This window comes from Leptopilina heterotoma, unplaced genomic scaffold (genome assembly GCF_015476425.1).
Source record: "Leptopilina heterotoma isolate Lh14 unplaced genomic scaffold, ASM1547642v1 Lhet_300, whole genome shotgun sequence".
Classification (NCBI taxonomy): Eukaryota; Metazoa; Arthropoda; class Insecta; order Hymenoptera; family Figitidae; genus Leptopilina; species Leptopilina heterotoma.
Genome location: NW_025111004.1, coordinates 486,323 through 512,465, shown reverse-complemented (window position 1 = coordinate 512,465; position 26,143 = coordinate 486,323). Strand labels below are relative to the sequence as shown.

The 26,143-nt window shown below is 29.3% G+C and overlaps 1 protein-coding gene across 1 annotated transcript in view; it reads right to left on the bottom strand.

The window, feature by feature from the left end:
* LOC122504495 (homeobox protein B-H1) overlaps positions 1–10,934 on the bottom strand; it is a 45,393-nt gene extending 34,459 nt beyond the window's left edge. Inside the window, exon 1 of the mRNA XM_043615632.1 lies at positions 8,447–10,934. Coding sequence (XP_043471567.1) covers positions 8,447–9,003 — 557 coding nt within the window. The 5' untranslated portion in view covers positions 9,004–10,934. The remainder of the gene's footprint in view (positions 1–8,446) is intronic.
* Positions 10,935–26,143: the final 15,209 nt, after the last annotated feature.

Genomic DNA, 26,143 nt, shown 5'->3' with positions numbered 1-26,143 from the left:
AATAACAGGCTAATGTTTTGATTGGGAAAGAAGTGAGACACAAAATATATCTCGGTCGAAGAACAAGGAAAATAATGAGGTCATGATTTACTTTTGCCACTCTGTTCAGAGGAGTTGAGAAAAGTTCTACTTTCGCCACACAACAAGGAAAGTACTCCTTTTGGAGAATGCGTTGGAGAAAATATTTTTACTCAAATTTGTCAATGAAAATTGGAAAACAACAGAAAAAAAACTTAGAAACTTTGGAGATGAACTTTCGAATGGAATAAACAAAAACACGATTAAAATAGGCTTTGTGTAAAATAAACCGCATAATAAACTTGATGATTTCCGTGTGGAGAATCGAGATAAAAGTGCATTTTTGAGTCATTTCCAATTAAATCATAACTTTTGTTTAAAAGCAGAAATCTTTTTCGTTTATGATATTACTAAACAAACAGTCAAAATTAATTGTGCAAAAGTTTGAAGCAGATTTGAAAATAATTTTTGAAATTATTAAACAGGGAACTGCGGGGAAGAAGAAAATTTAGTTGAAAGCTCTAATAAAGTTCATTAAAATAAAAATATTTAAAATTGAAAAGTTTTGTTGAATTAAACAAACGTTTGGTTAACTCATCTGTAGATTCAATGCATTTACTTGGTTGATTTAAACCAAAATTTGGTTGTTTTGAAGCAAATTTTTTCCCGAGTGTCGTTTTCTTTTATATATAAGATGTATATGTGTGGAAAGATTCCAATGGTCAAAAGTGTATGTATATATAAATATACAAGAGGGTTTTCGAAATGCTTTCTTGGTCCAAACTTATGAAGGAATAAAGGTACTCTTTCACTATCAAAACCTTCAAAGGCAAAAGTTCGAATAGGCACCACCCGCGAAAGCTACGTCCGCCGACAAAACTTTTGGCCAATGGGGTACCGACGTGAGTCAGTTGCTTTCAAAGGAAAATGTTATATCATTCCCTCGAGGTAAGATTCGAATTCAACAGAGATCTTGTGCTTTTCCTAGTGATTATTAGGCTACTATCATAGAATCTTGCAAATATATAAGCTAGTTTTCTCTGGAAAATATCCAAGCCGGATGCAAAATTTATAAATTATTTCTTATTTATATATCTATATTGCGGGTTGTATTCTTCAACTGCTGTGTGTCGTTTATTTTTTTATTCTTACTATACTAAATTATATACATATAAGTACAAGGAATATTTTTTAAACTATTTAAATTATGTACTTAATAAAAATAATATTAAGTTAATGTTAGTATTTGCTAACATTCACCTTTTTATTATATTAATGAAAAGATATTTTTATTTTTTTATAATAATAATACTAATAATAATTTATAATAAAAATAATAATAATAATAATAATAATAATAATTATTATTACTATTATTATTATTGATATTTTACAACTATTATTACTATTATTACCATCATTATCATTATTATATCATCGTTACTATTACACTGAAAGCTTATTTGATTTTAATAATTGATTACTTAACTATTATCAAATAAATATTTATCTGCAGTAATTAATTTTTATAAATCAAATAAATTGTGTGTGCATCAATATTTTTTGTTTTTGAAATAAATTTTATTTTAAATACATAAATTATTATTGATTACACAGGTCAACAAAAAAAGACTTACTTTTTTTTATGAGATATCGAAATGGTTTCCGATGTATTTTTGGACGCTGAACACGATCCCGACTTCAAAAATTCCCCATCACGTCAGGATTTTAAGAAAAGTGGGGGTAAAGACCCCAAAAACGCTTTTTTGAGGATTTTCAACATTTTTTTTCTCTTTAACCTGACGTGCTGGAGACTTCCACAAGGTCTTAAATTAAAGCTTGTATTGTGCACTACAAGACCCATATCCATAAAATAAAAAAAAATTAAAATTTTTTTCAAAAAATGGGGTTGAAGACACCAAAAAGGTGTGTTTTTGGATTGCTTTAATAGACTTCATGCAATTGCTTGGATTCGCTTGAAAATTGTTACTTAGGGTTTTTGGAGTCGTTGATTACGATTCCGAAATTAGTTATTCAAAAATTTAAAATGGCGGAACCAAGATGGCAGATGTAAAAATTAAGAATTGCTTGGATTCGCTTAAAAGTTTGTTACACCAGGGTTTTTGGGATCGCTGATTACGAATTCGCCATTTTGAATTTTTGAAAACTAATATCGGATTCGTAATCAGCGACCCCAAAAACCCTAAGTAACCATTTTCAATCGAATCCAAGCAATTGCAAGAAGTCTATTAAAGCAATCCAAAAACACACATTTTTTTAGTGTCTTCAACCCCTTTTTTTGAAAAAAATCTTAATTCTTTTTATTTTATGGATATGGGTCTTGTAGTGCACATTACAAGCTTTAATTTAAGACCTTGTGGAAGTCTCTAGCACATCAGGTTAAAGAGAAAGAAAATGTTGAAAATCCTCAAAAAAGCGTTTTTGGGGTCTTTACCCCCACTTTTCTTAAAATCCTGACGTGATGGACAATTTTGGAAGTCGGGATCGTGTTCAGCGTCCAAAAATACATCGGAAACCATTCCGATATCTCATAAAAAAAAGTAAGTCTTTTTTTGTTGACCTGTGATATTATGTTTGAATAATGTCCGTGTTGTATTTAACTTACAATTTTCGATAATTTACTTAATTATAAAAATTAACCTTGTCAGTGTCACGAAATGAAATCATTTGAATATTAATTTTTTTTAGAGTAAAAAATGTTATTAGTAACATTTAGTAAAATTTCACTGATTTTAAGACAAGTTAATAACATGATTGGAAGAAAAAATAGTTACTCCAAGCAAATATTTATTTTGTACACCGCAAAAAAAAATTATTGTAGCTAATAAAATTTTTATTGATTTAAATAAAGAGGTTATTAGTCTGTGAAACAAATAAACATTTATTTAACATAAATATATTATATTTGGTTTAATTAAAAATTTCTCTAGGTGTAACAGTCAAGTAATTGATTATTTAATTTGAATACAATATAAAACTTTCTTTTAATAATTTGAATAAAATGTTTTATTATCAAAAGAATGATATAATATTCTTGATGACATAATGGAAAGTGTTTTTGTTTTTCCAACTAAATGTCTGCTAAGGTATAAAAAGTATTGTTTAACTAAGCAAACAATCGCAAACAAACTATAAACCGCTATAAACCAACAATTTTTACGTTTGGACTAAAAATATTTGATTTCGCTTCAATTTGTTGGAAAAAGTTTTTTGTGCTATGAAAGAAAAGTTTTCATTTAAATGAAATATTATTTTTAAATTTTCTTCTAACAGTTACTGTCAAAAAAGCATTAAGTTGGGTGGGGACTGAAAAATCCATTGTAAAGCGTAACGGGAGTGGGGAGAAGTTATAAGCTCAGCGAAAAAGTTAATACGAATTTTATTTCACGTTTATCTGAATAATATTTAAAATAAATATCCAAAGGAAAAAGATTTTTACATTCATTTAAATATTATTTGAATTTTTTAATTATTTTTATTTATTATTATAATTATTACTTGTAATTACTTTTTATTATTATCATAATTATTTTTATTTTTATTATTACGATAATTATTATTATTTTTTCATAGGGATTTTTGGGAAATCTGCATACAGATCCCTTTGATCCCCCAATCCAAGGTTATTTTATTATTATTATTATCATTACACTGCAAAAAAATTTTATTTGATTCAAATAACTGAATACTTGCCTATTATCAAATAAATATTTACTTGAATCAAATAATTTTTATCTAAAACAATTAAATTGTATTTGAACTAATAATTTCATATAATTTGAAGCAAATATTTAATTGACTCAAGTAGGAATTATTTGATTCAAGTAAATATTTAATTAAAAATTGTCAAATAATCAGTTATTTGAATCAAATAAATTTTTTTCATTATGCTAATAAATAAATTATAATAATAGTCTAATAATAATTATTATTATCATTATTATAATCACTATAATCATTACTATTATTATTTATAATCCCAATGGTAGAAAGAAATTTTGCAATATTATAAATAGATACTAGAAATAAATTACAATTAAAGAATATGCCAGTTACAATAATTAAAATAATCTAATAATGACAGTAATTAAAAAATAATAAATAATAATAATTAAAATATCAACGCAATATTAATATTGTAAAATTATATAATAACACATTTTATCATATAAATTTGAAATAAAATCCTGATTGATATACAAAAATCAAATATAATTGTGAATAAATAATTGAATGTTGAATAATTGAAATAAAATTTAATTGCGAATTTCTAAAATACCTCAGTGTTGAGCCCTTTTCTAAATGAAAATCGTAAGAGTAATTTTAACTATTTATTAGTTGTTAAGTGAAAATGACTCTTATGGTTTTCAGAGTTGAGCCCTTTTCGAAATTCTCGATTCCATCTGCAATAAAACCAAATTTGCAGTAGCAATTATTTTATAGTAGAAAATGAAAATTAATTAAACAGGAAAATACAATTTTTCATCTTTATTTAATGACTTTAAATATAGGATATTTATTTTCAATTATTATTTGATTTAATGTTAAAAATTCTGCTATACATTTTTTTTTGTAGAAACGCATCTGGTTGAAATATCAGATAGAAATTATGCGCTTATACGATTACATTCGAGTTGTGGTTTCTTGATATTATTAAATTTGACCTGCAACTATATTGTTCCAGGAAAATAATATGTTTGAAAATGGAATTCACTTTTTCTTTAGTTGTTCCATTTTTTCCTCTCTCTCTCTTTCTTTTTTCTGAGCGTGTACGATAAATTTACGTTGATCCCTATCTCGAAACACTCAGCTGTCTTTAGAAGAAAATAAGCGAACGTCTAAACAGCGGATTAACCGACTATAGCTTTAGGCGTTTACTCGAGCGCGTAATCGGTTACTGGGATAATTAGGCGAATAGACCATCTAAATTTCTTTCCCACTGTTAACGGTTACTCCTCGCTCATTATTTTGTAAATTTTCCATTTATCTCACTATTAAACTTTTAGACACTCGCTTTCTCTCTCTTACTCTCTGTCGTGGATTATCAGAATTTTTTATTTTTCTATTGAATTATTTCAGTGGATATTTTTTGAAAATTTTATATTCGCGAGCCACAACTTTGTGTGTAACTGATAAATTGTCTCTTAAATTTAAATTACATTAAAGTAACAATTTTTTTTATTATTTACACCGTTAAGTGAAAAAAATCTTCTTAAAGCTTTTCACTAACAAAACTTTAATTTTCTGTTGATGAAAATTTTCAAAAATAATTTTTCCTTCCGTCCTCTTTTTTCTCTACCGTTTCGATATGAAAATTGAATAAACGTTAAATGTCTTTTTTCTGCATTCAAGTAGGTTTTTTTGTATAGATTAAAGAGTGGGAATTAATATTTAAAATCGTCTTTACAATCGCTCCCCTATTTTGATATTTATTCTTTCTATAGAAACAAATGCTAATGCCTTGTTATTGGATATACTCGGGCAGAAAACATGAATCGTGGCAGGGGGCCACAATTATCTCATATTTCCTCCTCATCTGAATAACATTTTCGTATTTTGTATCATGAACGAGAGAAAGCGAATTAGAATAAATTAACACTATTTAAACATGTAATGTGATCCCATACAAAGAACCATAAATCACAATCAACCGAATAAATCAAGTTAATTTATAACTATTCGATATATTTGAGGACATAAATTTCTGTTCGGTTGCGCGTTAATGTCCCATATCATATCCAAATGTATGTAGATTATAATTTCGACTCTTAATTAATATATCAGGGCAATTATAAATATTTATTCTGTATGTGGACATTTATATTCTGTAAATTATAAATTATAAAAGCTATAGCTACAGAATTTCGCTTTTTTAGTCTAGACATTATACTTTTAAATAAACGAAACTATTTTATTTGGACCCGGATAGAAATTTTTCCGGAGGGGTCCCATTACAGTTGATGCTTTTGGAGAATCATAAAAGTTTCCTAGGACTTTCGAAGAAATCGGATTTTAGATTTTTGATTAAAATTGTAATTTAGATGTATGAATCTTTATAAAAAAAATAATTAAAAAAATATGTAGACACATACTCTGTTTCAAGGGAGAATGCTGTCGTTAAAAGATGAATTTTCATCCAGTTCGCGTAGATAGTGAGGAAATTGAAAGTTTTCTCCTCGGTTTTCGCTAAATTTTTTATTTTAGACGGCGCTTTTTCAAAAAAAAAAAAAAAAAAAAATAGTTACTAAACATTTTTGAATTACATAAATTTCACAACCTAAGAGTAACTAATAGAATTAGTAACTAATAGAATGAAAAGTTCGTTCGCACTAATTCAAAACAGTAAAATCCTCTACTAATTCAAATTAGCAAAATTTTAATACTTTATTAGTTTCAAATTTTTACTCAAATTTTAGTGAAAAATTACTAAGAATTAGTTAAAACTTTTACTAATTAAAAATAGTGAATGACTTTTCACTATAATTATTCAGATTTGCGAATCATATGTAATTTTTTTTGATAGCGACAAAATTAATTAATTAATTAATAAATTAAATTGAACAAGAATTAATATTTTAATCCCCATAAAATTTTTAATTGAATCCCTTTAATACTTTATCCCTATTTTATAATAATTTATAAAATAAGTTATTTTTCATTGATAATTATAATGTTGTAAACTAAGAAGTAAAATGATGGATGTTCTGATTATTGATCAGAATAATTAATAAATAAAACTACAAACAAATTTAAAAGGATGATTTTTTACTCTAAATTTTTAAGTACTGCGAAATAAAGTGAATTTTGTAGTTGTTCCAGAGGTGTATTGATTTATTATGAACGCTATTTTATTTTAATTTAAAATTAATTACACGAATAAATAAATTATTCTCAAAAAAATAACGGCAAAAACTTAAAAAATTAACACGAAATATGTTGTTGAAAATCTAGGGCTTTGAGTTCAAAAATATTGTTTATTTGAAGAATACATTAAAAAAATATATTTTTGAATCAAATAATCGATTACTTGTCTATTATCAAATAAATATGTACTTGAATCAATCATTTCAACATTTGAAGCAAATGCCATTTAATTGACATAAATAAAAATTATTTCATACAAATTAATATTTATTTAAAAATCCATTCATATCTTTGGTTGATAAATTGTAAAGTATTTATACCAAATGGCTTGTCTCGTTTATAAATAAATAAATAATAAACAAGTAAATGTCTACTTGCATCGAATAAATTTTTTTTTCTATTTATATATTATTGAAAAATATATTCTGTATTGATTTAAACTAAAAAATACACTGAAAACAAATTAATTTGATTCAAATAACCGATTACTTGTCTATTATCAAATAAATATTAATTATTTATTTCTGTTAATTATTAAACTAAAAAATATGTTTCAATTAATTTTAAATATGTATGATTGTATAGCAAAGGTATATTTTACACTGAAAAAACGAATATAGCAATTTTTACTACTTTTATAGTGAAATCTAAATTGCCAAGAACTTCTTCACATTTCTGGCAACTTTTACTATATTTTTATACTAAAAGGTAATTTCTTCGAAGAACATAAAATTTTAATAATTTTCATAAATATGATTTTCGTACGTATTTATTTTTCTCTGAAGTTAAAGAGTAAAAGTTTTTGCCAGAAATGTACAGAAGTTTCAGGCAGTTTCGGTTTTACTTTATAATAATTACAGTCGAACCTCGATTATACGAATTGATTCGGGCAGGGCTTAGCTCAGTTAACCAAAAGTCAGGATAAGAGAAATTGCAAATATTTTCGTTTATAATTATGGACAAATGGTTTTTTTCAAGTTATTTTGCACTATAAAATAGAACTTACGTCTTTTTCTTAGGTATTTTATATTTCCATTAAAAATTAGAAACTAGACAATAAAATTTCTTTATTTTTATGAAATTTGTGTACCGATAACTAACAAATCACACTGAGTGTGATTACTTAAATAAATGGTTTTCTTAGTGCGGGGTTTTCGGTGGTTCCTCCGTACAGTTTTTTGTACGGGGGGTTAATGGGGCTTGCTGGCACATATGTCGGGAAACAGTCAGTCTTTAGTGATGAAGAAAGTAATCTGTATTTTAAAAAAGCACCATTTTAAAATTTTTCTCCCTTCACAGTCTTTCTATGGACATCAAATTGAGACAAAAAACGTTGCTTTGCAACATTTTTGATTCATTTTTTGTCTCAATTTGGTATCCTCAGAAAACAGCTATATTTAACAAAAAAATTTGCGCTTTGGAATAACAATCTCTCCTGGAACAGAGTATTAAATCTATTTTTCTCCTTTTCAAATTTAAAAAAATTCTTTTTTGTTATCGTAAAATTATGTTTTTTGATTATAAATCTTCTCAAGTATAATACCTGGAAAGCATCGCGAGATCAGCCGACGCTTGATGACCAATCATCGTATTATTCGCATCACTTGAAGAATAACTCGACACTGGGCTCGTTGTATTGATGGCGCATCCAATGCCAACGGAATTACTCCTCGTTTCCGTTGAATGATTAATCAGTCTTTGTCCACTAGCGAGTTTTAATGGTGAGGGCGACAATATTCGCGAAACGGGACTCACACACGTTATAAGTCTTTGATTATTCTGCGAATTCGGTGGATTTAATGGCGACGATCTATCGGCGTCCGATTGACGTTCACCAGACACCGATGTCGAGTCAGCCGTCGGCGATTCCGATCTACCAAGAATATTCGAAATACTAAACGACGTATATTGCGGATTACAAACCGGCCTCAATGTCGCCTTACCAACATCAAAACTAAATGGATTTCCAAGTCCACAAGCACTTTTACCATTTTTCTCCTGTAGTAACATTTCGGCGGGCGTTGAACTACTGCACGAATTTTCCAACTCCAAATCCTCTTCCGATACAACGGACACTTCAATTTCTATTTCACCCGACATGTCCTTTTAATCATCCGCCTCTCAAGTTTTTCACCGTTGACGGTGACTTGACTTTTTTGTGATCAAAAGTCCCGAATGGTTTTTTATTTTTCTTTATTTCTTCTTCTTTTTTGATCCTTAATTCCAGTGCTGTCATTGACGTAATTTAAGGGTTAATACACCGAACACAAACATCTTGTACCGCACCATTGTTGTTGCAAATCCCGGTAACATGATTATCAGCAATAACAAAACCACATATCCGACGGATGAACGCGTCGACGATTCGAACGATCGACCGACATTCGTAAGCGATACCTGGACGACAGGATGATAGGGGACAAGACGCTTTGCTAAAGTCACCCCCCTCGCCCACTCTTTTGCTGAACCCCACCCTCAAAGGATCCCACCACTCTTTTTCTCAATCAGTCTCTCTCCCCGCGTACTTCACTCACAACCCCTCTTTTTCAAGCACCACTCCTGCTCTTCTTCATGTATAAATGGCTCACAATTTCCACTTCCTTTCACTAATCACTGCCTAATTTCGCGGCCTGCCACTTTACAATTGGAAATTTTGTATTCTTACCCCTGTATAGTCAGTAATGACTTTTTAATTTAGTATAGCTCTATTATAAAGTTATATATTCATGATGATGATTCTTTGGTGTTTTTTTGGAGATGTTTCTTGATTGCTGATTTATTTGATCATTGGGATCAATTGACTGATTGGGAATTTACAATTTGCGAATTCCTTCGGGGAGGTGTTTTCCTTGGGGGAAGTTTCTTCTCTTGGGGTTGTTGTTTCTCTTTTGATTATAGTTGGCTATTTTGTGGAGAATTTATACTTTTGGAAATGTTTTCTTTTTGAGAACAATTTGGACGTTAGGAATAATTTCTTCGGGAACAATTTGGACCTTAGGAATAATTTTTTTGGGAATTTCTTTTTGAGAACAATTTGGACGTTGGGAATAATTTTTTCGAAAGTCGCTTCTTTTTGGAAACAATTTGGACTTTGGGAATAATTATTTTTGGTTCTTTTTAGGGAATAATTCTTTTTTGGGGAATAATTTCGACTGTGATGGATATAGTTTCTGTTTTTATGGGGTCTTGAGTGTTTAATCGTGTCGTGGACGTAAAGAGGCAGGCGGGGTGGTTGGTTTACAGCGAGCGACGGACTGATGATCGGTACTCCGCTTGGCACCAAGGGTTGCAAACGCCGTAGAAAACCGCAGGTCACACGTACATGTCGGCGCGTCACTGTCTCTCTCTCTTCTTCTCGTACACAAACGATAAACATGCACACGTGCCCGTATGTACACACACGTCTCTCTCTCTCTCTCTCCCTCGTGCGCGCGCTCTCTTTCGCTCTCCCGCGACTCGAAAAAGAGAGTAGCACACTCTCGAGAGGTGGGTTGTTGAGAGAGTGAAAAGCAAAAGCAGAGAGAGGTACAAAACGTTGGGGTTGGGATGTGGAGAGGCGTGGAAAGTGGTTTTTGAACGAAGGGAGCGAGGGAGGGGGATGAAAGGTAGGGAGCAACGATAGGGGTTGTATCTCGTGTAGTGACTAAGCTAAAAGTTGTTGGGGTTCTACGAGAGAGGGTTGCGGGGCGGAGTTTAGCATTGAGAGGACGGCATTCGCGTTTTCTCATAGGTAGGAGCGGCGATCGATGGTCCGCGTTACGTTGGAACAGTCAGGGGTAGATTTCGGAATGGACCAATCGCGTGAGCTTTGTCCTTAACTCGCAAGATATACTCCGCTTGTTTAGACAGAAGGGGTTGTTCAGGGTTGGTTGACTACTGGATGGAGAAAGACGTGAGAGAGGAATTGATAGGGTGCGAGCGAGAGGAAAATAGGTGAGAGAAAGAGAGAGTAGTAGAGGAAGAGGGAGAGAGTAGTAGGAAGAGAGAGAAAGAGAGGGAGGGGGGAAAACTGGTGTGTCCGTCCCGTGCCACGTCGTGTTACTTATCCATTATAACACTCCAAGATCTTGATTTAAGCCTGCAGCCAGCGGTGAGCTTTTAACCAATTAGCCTTTATAGCTAACCCCCTCCCACCCTGCCTCTCTCTCCTTCTCATCGTCGTTGGAACTCACCCTCTGGCTATCCTGCTCTCGCTTTACTGTACACCTCGTAGGTACTCTATATATATACACTCTACCCCCGGTTGCGCGATATACCCGACTAATCTACCGGTTTTCTCCTTCTCTTTTCATTCGAATTGGTATATCTCTCACTCTCGAGGTGTATTTTGCTGGAAAATAAAGATCTGTATGAATCTTGTCTTTAGTGGTCTTGGAGTGCTTCCACAGTCAATGTTTATGTATATATATGATGATGAGAGTTGGAAAATTATATCTTGGCGTTTCCGTTTTTTAAGGGAAATTATTAGAACAGGCGCGGATGATGGTTGATAAATTCTTATACAAGAGGAAAATATAGATTTTGTTTGAATTTGTTGCTAATTGGAGCATCGTTTTCTCAAAAGTATCAAATTGATACTATAAGTGAATTAAATTGATGCCAAAAATTTGGATCAATTTTTTATTTGATTCACACATTTTTGCAGTTCGTTGCCATTTGATAATTTTAAGTTAACAGTGAAGATGATGTGATGAAAAGATGATGTGTGTAAATATAAAACGATGTATTAATAAATACTATGCGGTTTTTTGTTGGAATTTTTATGGTTTTGTAAGGATGTCAAATTGAGACAAAAGACGTATTAAAATTGTTGCGAAGAGCAACGTTTTGATACGTTTTTTGTCTCAATTTTATATCCTTAGAAAAACTCTGTTCCAATGCTATAATTCTCGTTGAGTTTAATGTATATAATGCATTTTTTGTTTACGAATGCTATAATTTTGGTTGATGGTTTTAGCTTCGTAAAGTTGGGGTCGAGAATCTTTTTCACCTTCAAACCAAAAGAATATCAAACCATTTTTTCTTAATTTTTTCTCTCAAACAGTGTTATATGATCAATTTTGAAACAGTGGAAATGGTCAACAGACATATTTTAATGGAAAAATAGCAGACTTCGGCGCTCAGCATCGACATTAACTTCAGGGATTTAAAATTTTTATTTTGAATTCCTTTCAGTACAACTGTAAAATATGGTTGGAAATTCTTCTGGTTGTTTTTGAAAGTTTGAGGAAATACTTTTTCAATATCGACTATAAATTTATGGTTGAAAATTCTTGAAACTGTTACTGAAATTATTAGGTAGTATACTTTCTAAATATCGACTATAAATTTATAGTGGAGAGTAGTGTAAGTAATTGTTACAAAAATGATAAGGAAATAATTTCCAATAACGATAATAAATTTATGATTGTGAATCCTTTTGGCAGTTATTGAAATGATAAGAATATATTTTCCGAATAACAGTTATTAATTTATGGTTAAGAATTGTTTTTTATTCATTTCTATTTTTTCTATGCAGCTTCTTGTTTAAAAATTTTAATTTTATTACTGGAAATATTACACTTGAAAAAATTTCAATGATAAATAAACGATTACTTATCTATTGGCAAATAAGGGAGAGTGGGGCAAAGGCGCTATGCGGGGCAAAGACGTTTTTTAAAATATATCCTTTATTTTCTGTCTATTCCAATTGGTATTAAAAATTTAGTTTTAATGCAATCAGACCAATTGATTAAAAAAAGAAAAACCTAAAAATATCAAATATTTTTAGAAATATAACAAAAAAATTGTTTTGCAAAAATAAAACGATAATTTTACTAAACAAACTCTTATTTTTTAAAACATAAGTTTAGGGGAGCGTGGGGGAATTGGAGCCCCTTAAGGAAAATTATTTAAAAAACCAACTTATCTTTATAATGATACATTGTTTTCGTTATTTTCTACTCATTTCGTTATTTATCTTTAATTATGTTTAATTAGAAACTTAAAATGAGAAAGTAAATTGGAAAAAAAAATTTTCAAAAAAAAATACATTTTTTGCCATCACCCAATTTGTGGGGTATTGGGAGCTTTCACTTGAAATTTAAAATTTTTTTATTTTTTAGGAATATTTTTTGTTTTCTAATAGAAAAAAGTGTTAATACTTACAATGAAGCCAAAACTTTAGACTTAGAATAATTTTTTTCCTAAATTATAAATAAATAAAAAATTTTTGAAAGAAAATTAAATTTTTCATTTTTTCCACCAAAAATTAGTTCTTAATTAAAAGTTTGTTCATAAGGTGATATCTTTTACAATTTTCAAAGAAATAACGAAAGACGCAACATAGTAACGAAAATTCTTTGGTCTGACACTAATTCTCCCATTACCCCACAGAATTTTTACAGGACAAAATTTGAATAAAAAAATAAAAACATAAACAAATTTTATTATTATTTCGATTTTTATACAAGTATACATATCTACACATATTCACCTATAATATAATGAGAAAACAGAACTAAATAATACGATTTTAACTACTCATGGTGATGTTTAGAAATATTTTGCATTTTACAACGAAAACTCAAAAAATACATTTTCCCTTGTCTTTACTAAAAATTTGTCAAGAATGTAATCGTTTGTTTTGGAATGATATAAACAAAGGTTGTAGAAGATTTTCTAGACATTGCAGCGAATTTGAAGGCTTTTAAGTGCGTGAAATTTAAAAGCTCCCATTACCCGCAAGCTCCCCTAAGTATTTAATTTTTAAAAACATAACATGTAAATAAATTAAATATTTCTCTACACAACTGGCGTGGTGTTTTAGTTTTATTTTGAATCTAAATATTTTAAAATTAAAGTAAAAAAAAGTTTGTTATGTGGGGCAAAGGCAATATTGAACATAATTTGGTTAAAAACAATTGAATATTCGAATTTTCTATGTATTAATTCACAATATAAGGTTAAAATCACTAAAAGTTTTTATTTTTTATTTAAATAGTTTAATTCTTTTAATAATATGTTGTTTACCTTATGTTTCGTAAATATTATACTAATAAATATCAGTTGTTAATTTTTTTAAGGCTTATAAATGCTTTCTTTTAGAAATATATAAGCGAAAACGTCGCTGCCCCAGCGTGTGGGGCAAAGGCATTTTTTGCATTGTTTTTAAATTTCATTAAATAATGTATTTATAATATACTAAATAACAACTATTAAATTTTCTTGTTGATTAGTTTTAGAATAATGAAAAACAAAGACCGCATAAATTAATTGCTTAATTTAAAAAATATACATCGATAAATGTAAACCTAGCGCCTTTGCCCCACTCTCCCCTAAGTATTTATGTGTATCAAATAATTTTTACTTAAGGGGTGACACACCACTCTATATAGAGGGAAAACAAAATATCTATCTTTGATTATTTATTTTGTGAGAATGTAAAAAGGAATAAGATTTCTTTTTAGGGTTTATTTAAAATGTATATTCAAGTGTAAAAAAATTGTATTTGAAATTTTACTACAATATGGCGACCGTATATATTAACTGGAGGACAGTTTTTTTGCCAAGTTTTTGACATGTAACAAAAAAAACAAGAAACTTCACAATCTGTATACTATAAACTTTTGCCTTTCATTTATTAGTTTTATTATTTATTACCATTATTAGTATTACTATTTTATAAGTTACATTATTACATTATTTAGGATTATTATTTTCACAATTAAAATCATTAGAATCAGTGCATTTATTTCTACAGAAAAATATTATTATCTAAATTATTTGAATATTAGAGAGAAGTTAAAGTAGTAGATTTATATGATTTTAGAAACTTATTTATTTTAATAGTTCATAAATATACAATAGTTGTAAATACAGAGTTTACATTAACATAGAAATTTATTATGAAGCTAATTGTAAATCCAAAATCGTTACACTGGAAGATGTTAATTTTCGAAACGGTTAAACTTGAATTACAATACTCTCGGTATTTCTACAATAACTAATTCAATATTAACTATGTTGCTATTCATATATAGGCACAAAGCTTCTCTATACAGTTTGCGCATCGTCTATTTAGTGCAGTCTATATATAACACAATGATTAACTATCGAATTGTAATTTCTCTATTGTTATATCAAATTGCATTAATTACATGCTACATTACTTCTAATTAACATTTATGATTGAGTTGTTCATAGTTGCAATAGAATTCTTTACCATAAAAATAAAAAATTAAAAAATATGTTTACCTTTCCTAAAAGTATTAATAATGCTAAAATAATTTATGAATAATTAATTATTAATTATTTGTTAATCAATTTTTAATTAAGGGAACATTCCAGTTCAAAATGTCAAAAAATCGATTTTTTTTGTTTTTATTTTCGGATTTCTTATAGTGTCAAGAATACTCTCCTAAAATATTATTGCAAAATTCGAAGTAAAACAAAAGTTATACATCCTTATTCTTTGCCATGTCAATGATGTTTTTGTATGCGGATAAGCAATCGAATAATTTAAATGTTTTCTCATTTGCATTTTTTAAAAAAGACAAACAAAAATGTTATTTGGTGTTGCTGATCATAAATTAGATATCAAATTTTCAAAATTCAGAATGGCGGATCCAATATGGCGGAAAAGAAAATTTTTTTATTTTAATTTTTTTTTCGTTTAATTTTTCTTTTCGTCCACCATATTGCATCCGCCATTTTTAATTTTGAAAATCTGATTCCATATTCGTAATTAGCGACCTCAAAAACCCCCGAGTAACGATTTTCAAGCAAATCCGATGATTTTTTTAAAAAAAATTTCGAAACTTATGAACAAAAACTTTAAATGCGTTTTTCTCAAAATGTCTTTTTTTGATCTGGTAAGAGTGATATCTCGAGTTCTTCTGAAGCGATTTTAAAAAATCAAACGGCTTTTGATTCAGCGTCATCATGCCTATAAGTGGAACCTCAAAAACTGGAAAATTTCCAACTCCCCTTTTTTTATAAGAGAAATTCTGAATAAAAACACCTTTTTTTTGCATATTTTGGGGAAAAAGTACTGTAAAAAAAGGGGGAGGGAAGAAAATTCTACTTTTTTGAGGTTCCACACCTAAAGAAATATCTAACGAAGAGAATGTCACTTCGTTTTTGGTTTTATCTGTTTTAGAAAGTTTGGAATCGATCTTACCAGCGAAAATGGGCATTTTCGAAAATGGCGTATATCGCCGCCATTTTGAAATAAAAATAAAAACAATTTTTTTTACAAATTCTTAAATAAATTATTTATTACATGTAAAAGAAATTTTTTAAATAAATATCATAGTTATTTTAATAATATATACAAAAAAGCCTTCTTTTTCCCTGTTTTGAACTGGAATGTCCCCTTAACTAAATATTAATTGTTAATGTATTATTATTAATGAAAGCATTTCTAATAAGCATTTGCTAATAGTGTTTAACATCTTTAGAATATTAATTCTATAAATAATGTTTTCTTACTTTAAATTTATTTAAAAATAAAATTCAAATAGGTGAAAAAAAAATGTAAAATAGTGTCGAAAATTTTTCCAATTAGGTGTAAGGTGTCCAGTAATTTAATACTGATAATAGTGTTGTCTTTCCTTCGAGCTGCAGAAGTCGTACACGTGCCCCCTTCAAAACCTCAGTAGCCCAGACAATTTGCACAAGCTTCGTTTTCTTTAGGATTATCCCTTCACATCGGTTCGTTACCGAGGAAAGTGAACAATTGATTTTTTAACCGTAGATTATATTCTTTCATAGGTTTCTTTGAAGGTAATATTTCGTGATAATATACTATATATAAATATAATACCTCACCTTTTATTTCTAATCTCAAATTAGATTCTTATAATTATTATTATAAAGAGATTAGAATCATTCTTTTTTGTTTGTTTCGCATGATAGTAGGCAGTCAGTGAATAAAGTGTAACGTAATTCAATTAAGATAAGATATTAGTAATTAATTTAATTAAAAATTGAAACTTAATGGGATATTAAAATTAAACGTTACTAGCGGAATGAATATATATATAAAGGAAGGGAGAGGAAGAAATAAAGAATTATTGTGTATCTATAGAGATAAAAAAAGGGAAACGTGAATATAAGATGAAGTGGGCGCGCAGGGATTAAGAGGACAAAATGCTAAGTGGATAAAGTTTAAGGCAAAATGAAAACGGAAATGAAATGTGAGTAAAGCATACGGGGATGGTAAAGATCATTCGTGATATAAAGAGGCGCGTGCATAATAAATAGATTGGCTGAAGTAAAGCGATATTCTCTAATTTTTGTGATTTAAGTTTTATTATACTTTCTAAATATAAATTAGTAATAAGTCGATTAGTTATTTACGTTTTATTATTAATTTGTCTAGTTCCGTTTACTTTATTGATTTTTACAAGGGAGAAAATGTTAACTTTTACCCAATATGTTTTCTAAATCTGAATTAGTGAAAAGTTGTAATTATAATTGTAGACTGACTTAAATTAGTAAAAATCTATATACTAATTCTTGCAGGGGAAAAATATTTTACCTGGAACAGGGATAAGTTTCTCCAGAATAGCGAAAGTCTTAACAAACAACTAAAAATTTCGCTAATATAATAAAATTTGTAGTTGTACCAGATAAAATATTTTTATGTGTAGTATTTTTCTAGCAAAGCTTGAGTAAAAAATATAAAATTAATAAATTCTAACTATATTGATATTTTTTTATAAATTCCTACACAGAAAAAAATTGGATTCATTTTTGTTATAACTCAAAATGAATCTATGTTAAATAACATAGAACGTGGCGCCATCTATATCAGGTTCATTTTTGTTGCAGCTCATCCCGTGTGGAAAAATATTGTGGCAGTCTAGAGTCCAATGATTTCCCGATTAGCAATCATCAAGTCCGTCTAATTCTAGACGGTCCATCAAATCCCGAATCAGTGACTTAACAGATGGGCTTATTAGAAAAAATCTAAGTCAAATATGTCCGTCTAGTACGGTGTTATTAAGACCGTCTAGATTTGGTCTAGGATGTTATATGCGCATGCGTCGATGTATGCCCAGCTGTTAAGTAACATGGCGCCTAATGGCGTCGCGTCGTTTGGCGTCGTTAGATCAGTCAGCGTATGGTGCATTTTCTTTGTGAATTTTAGTATTCGTTGTGGTTTCTGTTTTATGTGAATAATAATGTGCTATGTTGTTGCTGTTTTCTGTATAATTTAATTTTAAATGTGCACTGAAAAAATAGATTTTGATGTGTTTCTATGTGTTTTGACTAGTCGGCTGAAGCTAGCAGTCGTACTCAGCATCAATGTTTAGGCGTCATCTACAAATATGCCTCTCCTTCAAATTTAGTAATACTTAATGATTTAAAAAACCATTGAATATTGTTATTTGAGAATAAATTGTACACTAAATAGCAAATTTAGTAAGTTTTTATTTATTAATTTCATTAATTAGTGGTTGACGCCTAAAGATTGGTGCTGAGTACGACTGCTAGTTTCATCCGGCTGTTTTGATTTGCAGTAAATTTTATTTTACAAAAAGACTACTATATCTCCAATGCCAAAGATTGGGAGGGACACAAAGCCTTTCGCTTAAAGAAAGTTAAAGTGAAAAATACAGAAAATTAAAATATTTTTTTATACTTTTTATGTAAAAAAAAGTCATCAAAATTATTTCAAATATAATTAAGTTTTATCATTCTAAGAATAGTTGTCATAACATATAATGAGAAATTTTGAATAGACGTAGATTAGAATTTACTAGCACTGCTGATCAGACCAGAAACGCTGGTCTATTCTAGACTATAGCGTGGAAGTTTCGTTTCAATTCTGAACAGCCGCTCGACAAGACCGTCTGCCCTGGGTCTAGAAAGACGTTAGACATTCTATTAAGCGCTTGGTCAGCGCCCTAAAATTTTTCCACACGGGATAGAGAGTCACTTTTCTGACTCATTTTGAGTTCAGTTTTTTTCTGTGTAACACTAACTAAATTAACTACTAAATTCTATACTAAAAGTTAGTGAAAGTTTTTACTAATTTAAATTAGGGGAAAGGCTTGTAGGTTGTCCCACTTGTGTTATTTTTTATTGTAGAAATGCCATAATTAAAAACGCGACTGATATTGTTGTCAAATGATTAGTTATTACTTTTTATGATCTTTAGGAGCAAAAAGAAGCAATAAAAATGTTATTGTTAAACAAATTCTGAAATTGACTTGTGGAAAAATTGAAAAATGTGACTTTTTCATGTGCTTACAAATGAAATATTTTTATGGATAATTTAAGTTAAAAATTTTTTCTGAGTTAATTTTTTAATCAATTTTGATAATCCAAAAGGAATTTTTAAAATATCATGAATTAATAGTTTTTTTCATCGATTTAAAAATAGAGAGTTCAAAGTTGCAGGTTGACTCACTTTACGGTTTGCTGGTCCGAAATGCGAATCCGCAATGATAATTTGGAGTTTTGGCTTTTTGTTTGATTTTCAATATTAAAAAAAAATTTTATTTTAAAAAAATATTTTTTATTTAAAAAAAGTTTTATTTATTAATAAATTGTTTAAAAAATTTAAATTGAAATTATTATGTTCAGAAACATTAAATGTAAGTGAAATTTAATAAATTTATTTGAGTTTTTTCATATTATTATCAATTTTTTAAGGTGGGTCAACCTGCAAGCCTAAATTTCGAAACGTTGATTTGACATCATTTTTAAAATTTGATGTAAAAAATTTATTTTTGCCAATTTAAATTATCTATGGGTCAAATTTTTAGCTTTTTAGGTCTTCTTTTTAATGGTATGTTCATATAAATTATTATTATTTTTTTTAATGAGTTATGATCAAAAAAGCTTAGGTATGGCAACCTGCAAGCCTTTCCCCTATACTAGTCGACTTATTTCCACTAATTCAAATGTAGAGAGTAGGAAGTAAATTCTCAACTATATCTAAATTTTTGTAGCAGAAGTACATTTTATTTATTTTTATACAAATATTTATTTGAAAATGGTAAAATTTTTTTCGAAAGTGATTAAAATTTAAAGAAATTTAAACTTCTTCTCTAAATTTGAGTTAGTAGAGAAATTTACTTATTACAATTATTACAAATTTCTATTATTAATTGTGAATGAAATCTTTAATTTTTAAACTTTTACTGTTTAATTTAATATAGTTTAAAATTGTTACTCAAAAAATTTCGAAGAATTAGTATAGAAAGTTTTACTAATTGAAATTAATGGACAATTTTCAATAAATAAAATTAATATTGTTAGTTAATACAGCTAATTATTACATATCACAGTTAATTTTTTGCTATCGAAGCTAATTATTAGCTGCAATAGGTGAAACTATGTTTTCTATATAATTAGAAACTCATTTTTTTCGTGCGTTTATAATTTTTCTGCTTAAACTTTGTTTCTTTTCCCCCTAAATTTGCATTAGTTAAAACTATCTAATTTTATAGTAAAAAATCAATTACTGATTCAAATAGTAACATTTCTACTAATTAAATAGTTCATTACTAATTATTAGTTAAAATCACTTTTAGATTTTGTCAAAATAACTTAAAAGTTTTGGTAACTAATTCAATTAGTCAAATTTGACTATTTTTTCTAAGTTATTTATTTTCTAATAATTATTTACTTTTCACTAATTCCGGAAGTAAAATTCACTAAATTTGAATTAGTAGAATTCTGCTAAAAAATTTCACTAATTTTTCCTAATTTTCATGGACGACTTTTTTTTCTTTTGAATAAGTAAAATATTACTAATTTTAAATAAAATTGTATTAATTTTTAATAGAATTTCACTACTTAATTGTTAGTCATTTAATTTACTAAATGATTTAATGAAATTGTTTTATTGACTTTTAATAAAAAAGTTCTACTATAATTGTTAGTAAAATAATTATTACTAAATAATTTTATGGATGATTTTTCACCATTTCGTTAGTAACTTTCTCTAAATCTGAACTAGTAGTTTCTTACTAATAAAAAAGAGCAGATTCGTTTACCAATTTGAATTAGTAACAGCTTTGACAAATCTTTAGTAGTTTTTTACTAATTGCTAGTAGAAAATTACTAATTCATTAGTAAGTCGTGTTTTCTACTATTCCAAATTAGTAAGCCGACTTACTAAATGCATTATTAGTTTTCTACTATAGCAAATAATAATTTTTTACTAAAAATTATTCAAAACTGTTACTAATTCAATTGTTAAACGAATCCGCACTATTTCATTTGTATAAAACTACTAATTTAGAATTAGAGAGTAATTCACTGGAATTATTTCTTTTAATATTTCTTTATTTTACTTATTTTATTATTATTTTATTAGCATATGTTATTAAATTACTTGAAAATATTACCATTACTTTCAATCGTGTTTAACTAATTTTTATTCTTAAAGAGAAAAATTCTTTCGTTTTCTTTTTCTAAAAGAACAATTTTTTTTATAATATTGTTTGAAATTAATACCTCTGCTATTTTTAGAATAGCTTTTTGTTTTTTATTTCTCAGTAAAATGTGTGTAAAAGATCAAGTATATCCATAAATGAAAGAAAAATGGGTCCACGTGTATGTAATCTCAAAAGATAAATATCTCGTCGTGCATACATCATGCTGAAAGAGGAATTTATTCCAAAGTATTAAACAACATTGTCAATGTGTCAAACAAACGTTTGTTGACTAGAGGAAAGCTTTTCCTACTCTCTTGTGCTTCTAAGCGTCGCGCACTTTAGTATTTCTGTGACTCATTTTCATTGACATATAGGTAAGCTACTTGTGCCAAGCCGTGTAGTGTGTGTATATATGTGCTATAAAGACTAAAATAGTAATAATGCCGCTCTGATGAGAATGACTAAAGAGAAAAGGGGAGGGAGAGAGAGAAGAGGGGAAAGGGGTTTTTTGACAAAAAGTGCGATCTCTTGATCGTGGTGTATACAAGCAAACAATTCTCTCTCTCTCTTGTGCGAGAATTTGAATTTTACATTTTCTCTCTCTTCGTCTCTTCATCTCTTTTCCACTTGCGAGAGAATTTTACACACTCTCTCCCTCTTTTTCTTCTTTTTTCTCTCTTGTGAGAGAATTTTACTCTCTCTCTCTCTCTCTCTCTCTCTCTCTCTCTCTCTCTCTCCTTTTTTCTCTTGTGAGAGAATTTTACACGACGGGGAGTAAACATATATATACATATATACGACAAAAAGACCGACAAACTTGTAGAGAGAGAGAGAGTGCGTGTATGTTTGGTGGTACTTTGAAAAGGTAACGAGAAACCAGCATCCAACCCTCGGGACCGTCGGTAAACCTTGTTCGGTGATTATAACGAGGTTATACTGAGAGTGCGGCGAACGAGCACTCGAGTGGTCGGAATAGCGGCGCATATATATAGCACCACTCGAACAGTCGAACGATCGCCAAAGTTTTCAGATCAGCAGATTTGGCTCAATTTGGCACCCGCTTAAAAGATTTCGCAGAATACAATGCTTCTGTTGCGGTCCAGCCAATTCTCTCGAACGGTCCAATACAGTAGCTTTACCATCTCACTCTCAATATTTGCTCTCTGTCTCTCTTTCAATTTTTGCCTTCCCACTCTCTCTTTCTCTCAATTTTCTCCTCTCTTTTTCAATTTTTGCCTTTTCTCTCTCTCTCTCTCTCTCTCTCTCTCTCTCATTTTTCGCTTTCCAATGCGTAATAGAGAGCAGTATAGTTAAGAGTATAGTTAACGGGCGAGTGCCTGGCGAATTTTACTTTGTGCTCGGTGCGTAAGAGGATTATATCTTCTGAAGAGAGAGAGAGAGAAGGCTTGCGAGAAGTTGAGAAAAAGAGGGATTCAATGAAGCTTGAGAAGAGATTGAAAGCATAAGTGCAAGAGAGAGAGAGAGAAGGGGAGGGGAGAATAAAAAGAGAGAGGGAAGGACACTCATAGGTAAGTGATGGGTATGCTTCACTTTTCACGGGGTCCAGTATTGTTCCCTATTATCCGATGTGATTAGTCGATGATGCAGGTAAGCTTCCGCGGGGGGTCCCCCATTATATGTTACAACAAACGAAACGAATCACTCGGCCGCGAATATTTTAGGATCAAGAAAAATAACATTTTTAGTCTACTCCTCTTTTCTCATAATCTCAAATGTACTTCGAACAATCAATAGGGCACTCACACATAGTAACACATATGTAAAATTTATACACAGATATAATGAAGAATTTTGATATATAGTATACATCCCTAAATCGAGAGAATCAAGAGACGTCCCAGGAAATTTATACTCTTTACGCGTGCCGCAACAAGGTAACTTGATGTTTCGACAACGCGTGTTTGCCGAAAACCTTTGTTTTTCCCTGGGGAATTGCTTTCAGTTCTTCCGTCTATTTTTCTTTTCTACAAAGAAAGTGGGTTGGTAAAAAATTGGTCATATCACAGGGGGAAAAGGCGAATTTATTCACTATATGGATTGTGTCTTTTTTGATTATTTGCCAGTTTCAAGTGATACATGGAAGGACATATTTCACAGCTAAAATAAGAGAAGATGTTAGCTTACTATTACATATTCTTTTCTTTTCGCTGTGACATTTTACTAGTGACTCGATTAATATTTCGTAGCTAACATCGAATAGCCCAAGTTTATTAATAGGGTGAAGGAACCAATTATTGAGTAGACTCCAGTTGTCGAGTCCTGGTGACTATTTATGTCTATAAATAGTAAATTGTATTTAATACGTAAAATAAAATAATATGTGGACGTCCACATGAAAAGGGCCCATATTGTCGGTTCTAGTTTTCGAGATAATCGCAATTTAGTCGGTCATTTGCAAAAGTAATCAGTATTTTAAAAATCGAGGTGTGGAAAAATTTAAAACCTCTTGATTTTTCATCTTTTTAAGGTGCCCTGGACTGTAAACAATTCTTATCTGAATAACTTCCCAGAAGAACCAGAGATATTGATGTTAGAGTCTTTTTTTTGTAATTGTCGAAATGAAAATTTGGATATTGCGTCATTTTTTTCATAATAGAGACTGTCAAAAATGTTTTAATAAGTTTAATATATATTCTTTTTCTTCAAATTACACAATAAAATTGTACCTAATCATTTATCTTGTAAAAAAATGGTTTTTTAATAGAAAAACTGTCCTTTTTAGAAAAGGGCCCATATTGTCGATTTTTCGTATTTTCAAAATTAAGAGGGGGGGGGATGGTTTTAAAAATTTAAAACCTCTTGGTTTTTTATCTTCAAGGTGCCCTGAACTAGAAACAATTCTTATCTGAATAACTTCCAAGAAGAACCAGAGATACAACAATTAGTTGGTATCGCAATCTTTAATTCCGTTTTTCTCGAAATGAGGTTTCTGGCGTTCTAAACTTTGAAATTCCGTAACTCAACGAATTTTTAACCAAAAAAGTTCTAAGACCACTCAAAATTTTCCAAATTTTGCCAGGAATACCCCCATATAGATAACTTCAATACTCTTTAAATTATTTACTTTACTATTTAACTATTTATTTAACTTTACTATTTTTTTTGAGTAAATTTTGACTCCATTGAACTTAATTTATATCTATAAAACACTTTAGGGGAGACTAGGTGCAGTTGTTACAATTTTGATAAAATTAGTTACAGTGATTAGAGTTAAACTCTAATTTGTTTGGTCATACAGTTAAATCAAAGGTATATTATCTGGTTTTAAAAGACCATAATTGATTTAGCTCTATATCTATTACACTGTAAAAAATTTAGGGAGTTAACGGACTCGGGAGTTGGGTGTGAAATTTTTCGAGTTAAAAATCAACTCCAAAAGAGAGTTAATTTCTAACTCCCTTCATTCAACACCCGCGCGAGTTAATTTTTCCATGGGGAGTTAGCATTTCGGTGTTAAATTTTAACTCTCTTTATTTAACTCCCCTGGCATTAACTCTCCAATGGGTGCGACTTTTATAGACTCCCCTGGGGAGTTAATATTGAACTCCCTTTTTTTACAGTGTATTTAATTAACTAGAAGCATTTGAGTGACAGCGTGTAAATTGTTACAACTGCACAAAGTGAATGACGCTTGTTACAATACAAAGAATCATCTATATAACAGTTCTAAATTGAAGACAAATAATTGTTTTTAGCAATTTTTATTAATTAATCATAATTTTTGGCTCAATCTAATAGTACGTGACAGTTCCATAGAGATGACAGAACTAATATTCTTTCGAAATGAAAAAAACTTAAAAAAGTTTTTTTTCATTAATTTTGAAGACGAATTTAGAAAAACCATGTGATTTTTCATAAAAAATGAGTGTGATTACATTTTTGACAAATATTTTACATTTCAAACGAATCTGCTGAATTTTGGAAAAAATATTCGTTCTCATTATCACTTGTAACAATTACACAACAGGTACATTTTTACAATAAAATACTTTGTTAAAAAAGTGTACACTAAATGTGAACAACCAAGGCAGTTTGTTAAAGCTTAATCCTCATAGAATTGATATTAAAAAATTTACTTTTTTAAGTATAAAGGTCCATTAATTATTTAAAAAATATCAAGCAGAGAAATATTTACTTTTGGCCTCTAAGAACCAATGTGCCTATTTTTTTACTTGTAAAGCTTGCATATAATTTTTAAACATATTGCAGCAAGTTCGTACATAAAAACTAAACATTTTTCCCTTTGAGATATTCCATTTGTAACAACTGCACAGCGTAACAACCGCACCTAGTCTCCCCTAGCTTGTAATTAAAAAAAATATTATTTTTCAAAGAAAATTTTCTCGTGTTAATGTAATTTTATTTAAAATTAAATTCACATTTCACGTAAATTGTAATTTTGAATTCCTATTTGACTTTAAATGGAGTAATTTTTTTCCCCTCCAAGTGAAATCTCACTCCAAGAGTATTTAGAAACCTACTTTGTGTAATAATTTGCGGTATATAAGAGAAAACCAGGAGATAAAGGTATTTTTTTTTAAGCCTAAGGCAATGAGGGGTTCATGTTCTTTCTCCCGTGGAAATATTCTCTTCAATGTTGGGAGATGTTTGATGAAAGTTAACTGTTGTGAATGATGACGAAGCAAAGTTAATTATCGCGAATATTTAAGGCACGTATTATGTAAATTATCATTTCAATTTTTGTTTTTTTTATAAGAAAATTTTTTTACATCATAATAAATTAAACTAAAATAAATAAATAGTAATAACAGTTAATAACTTAGATTAATAGTAATAATAATGTTGATGATAATAATAATAGAAGTAATTATCATTTTTAT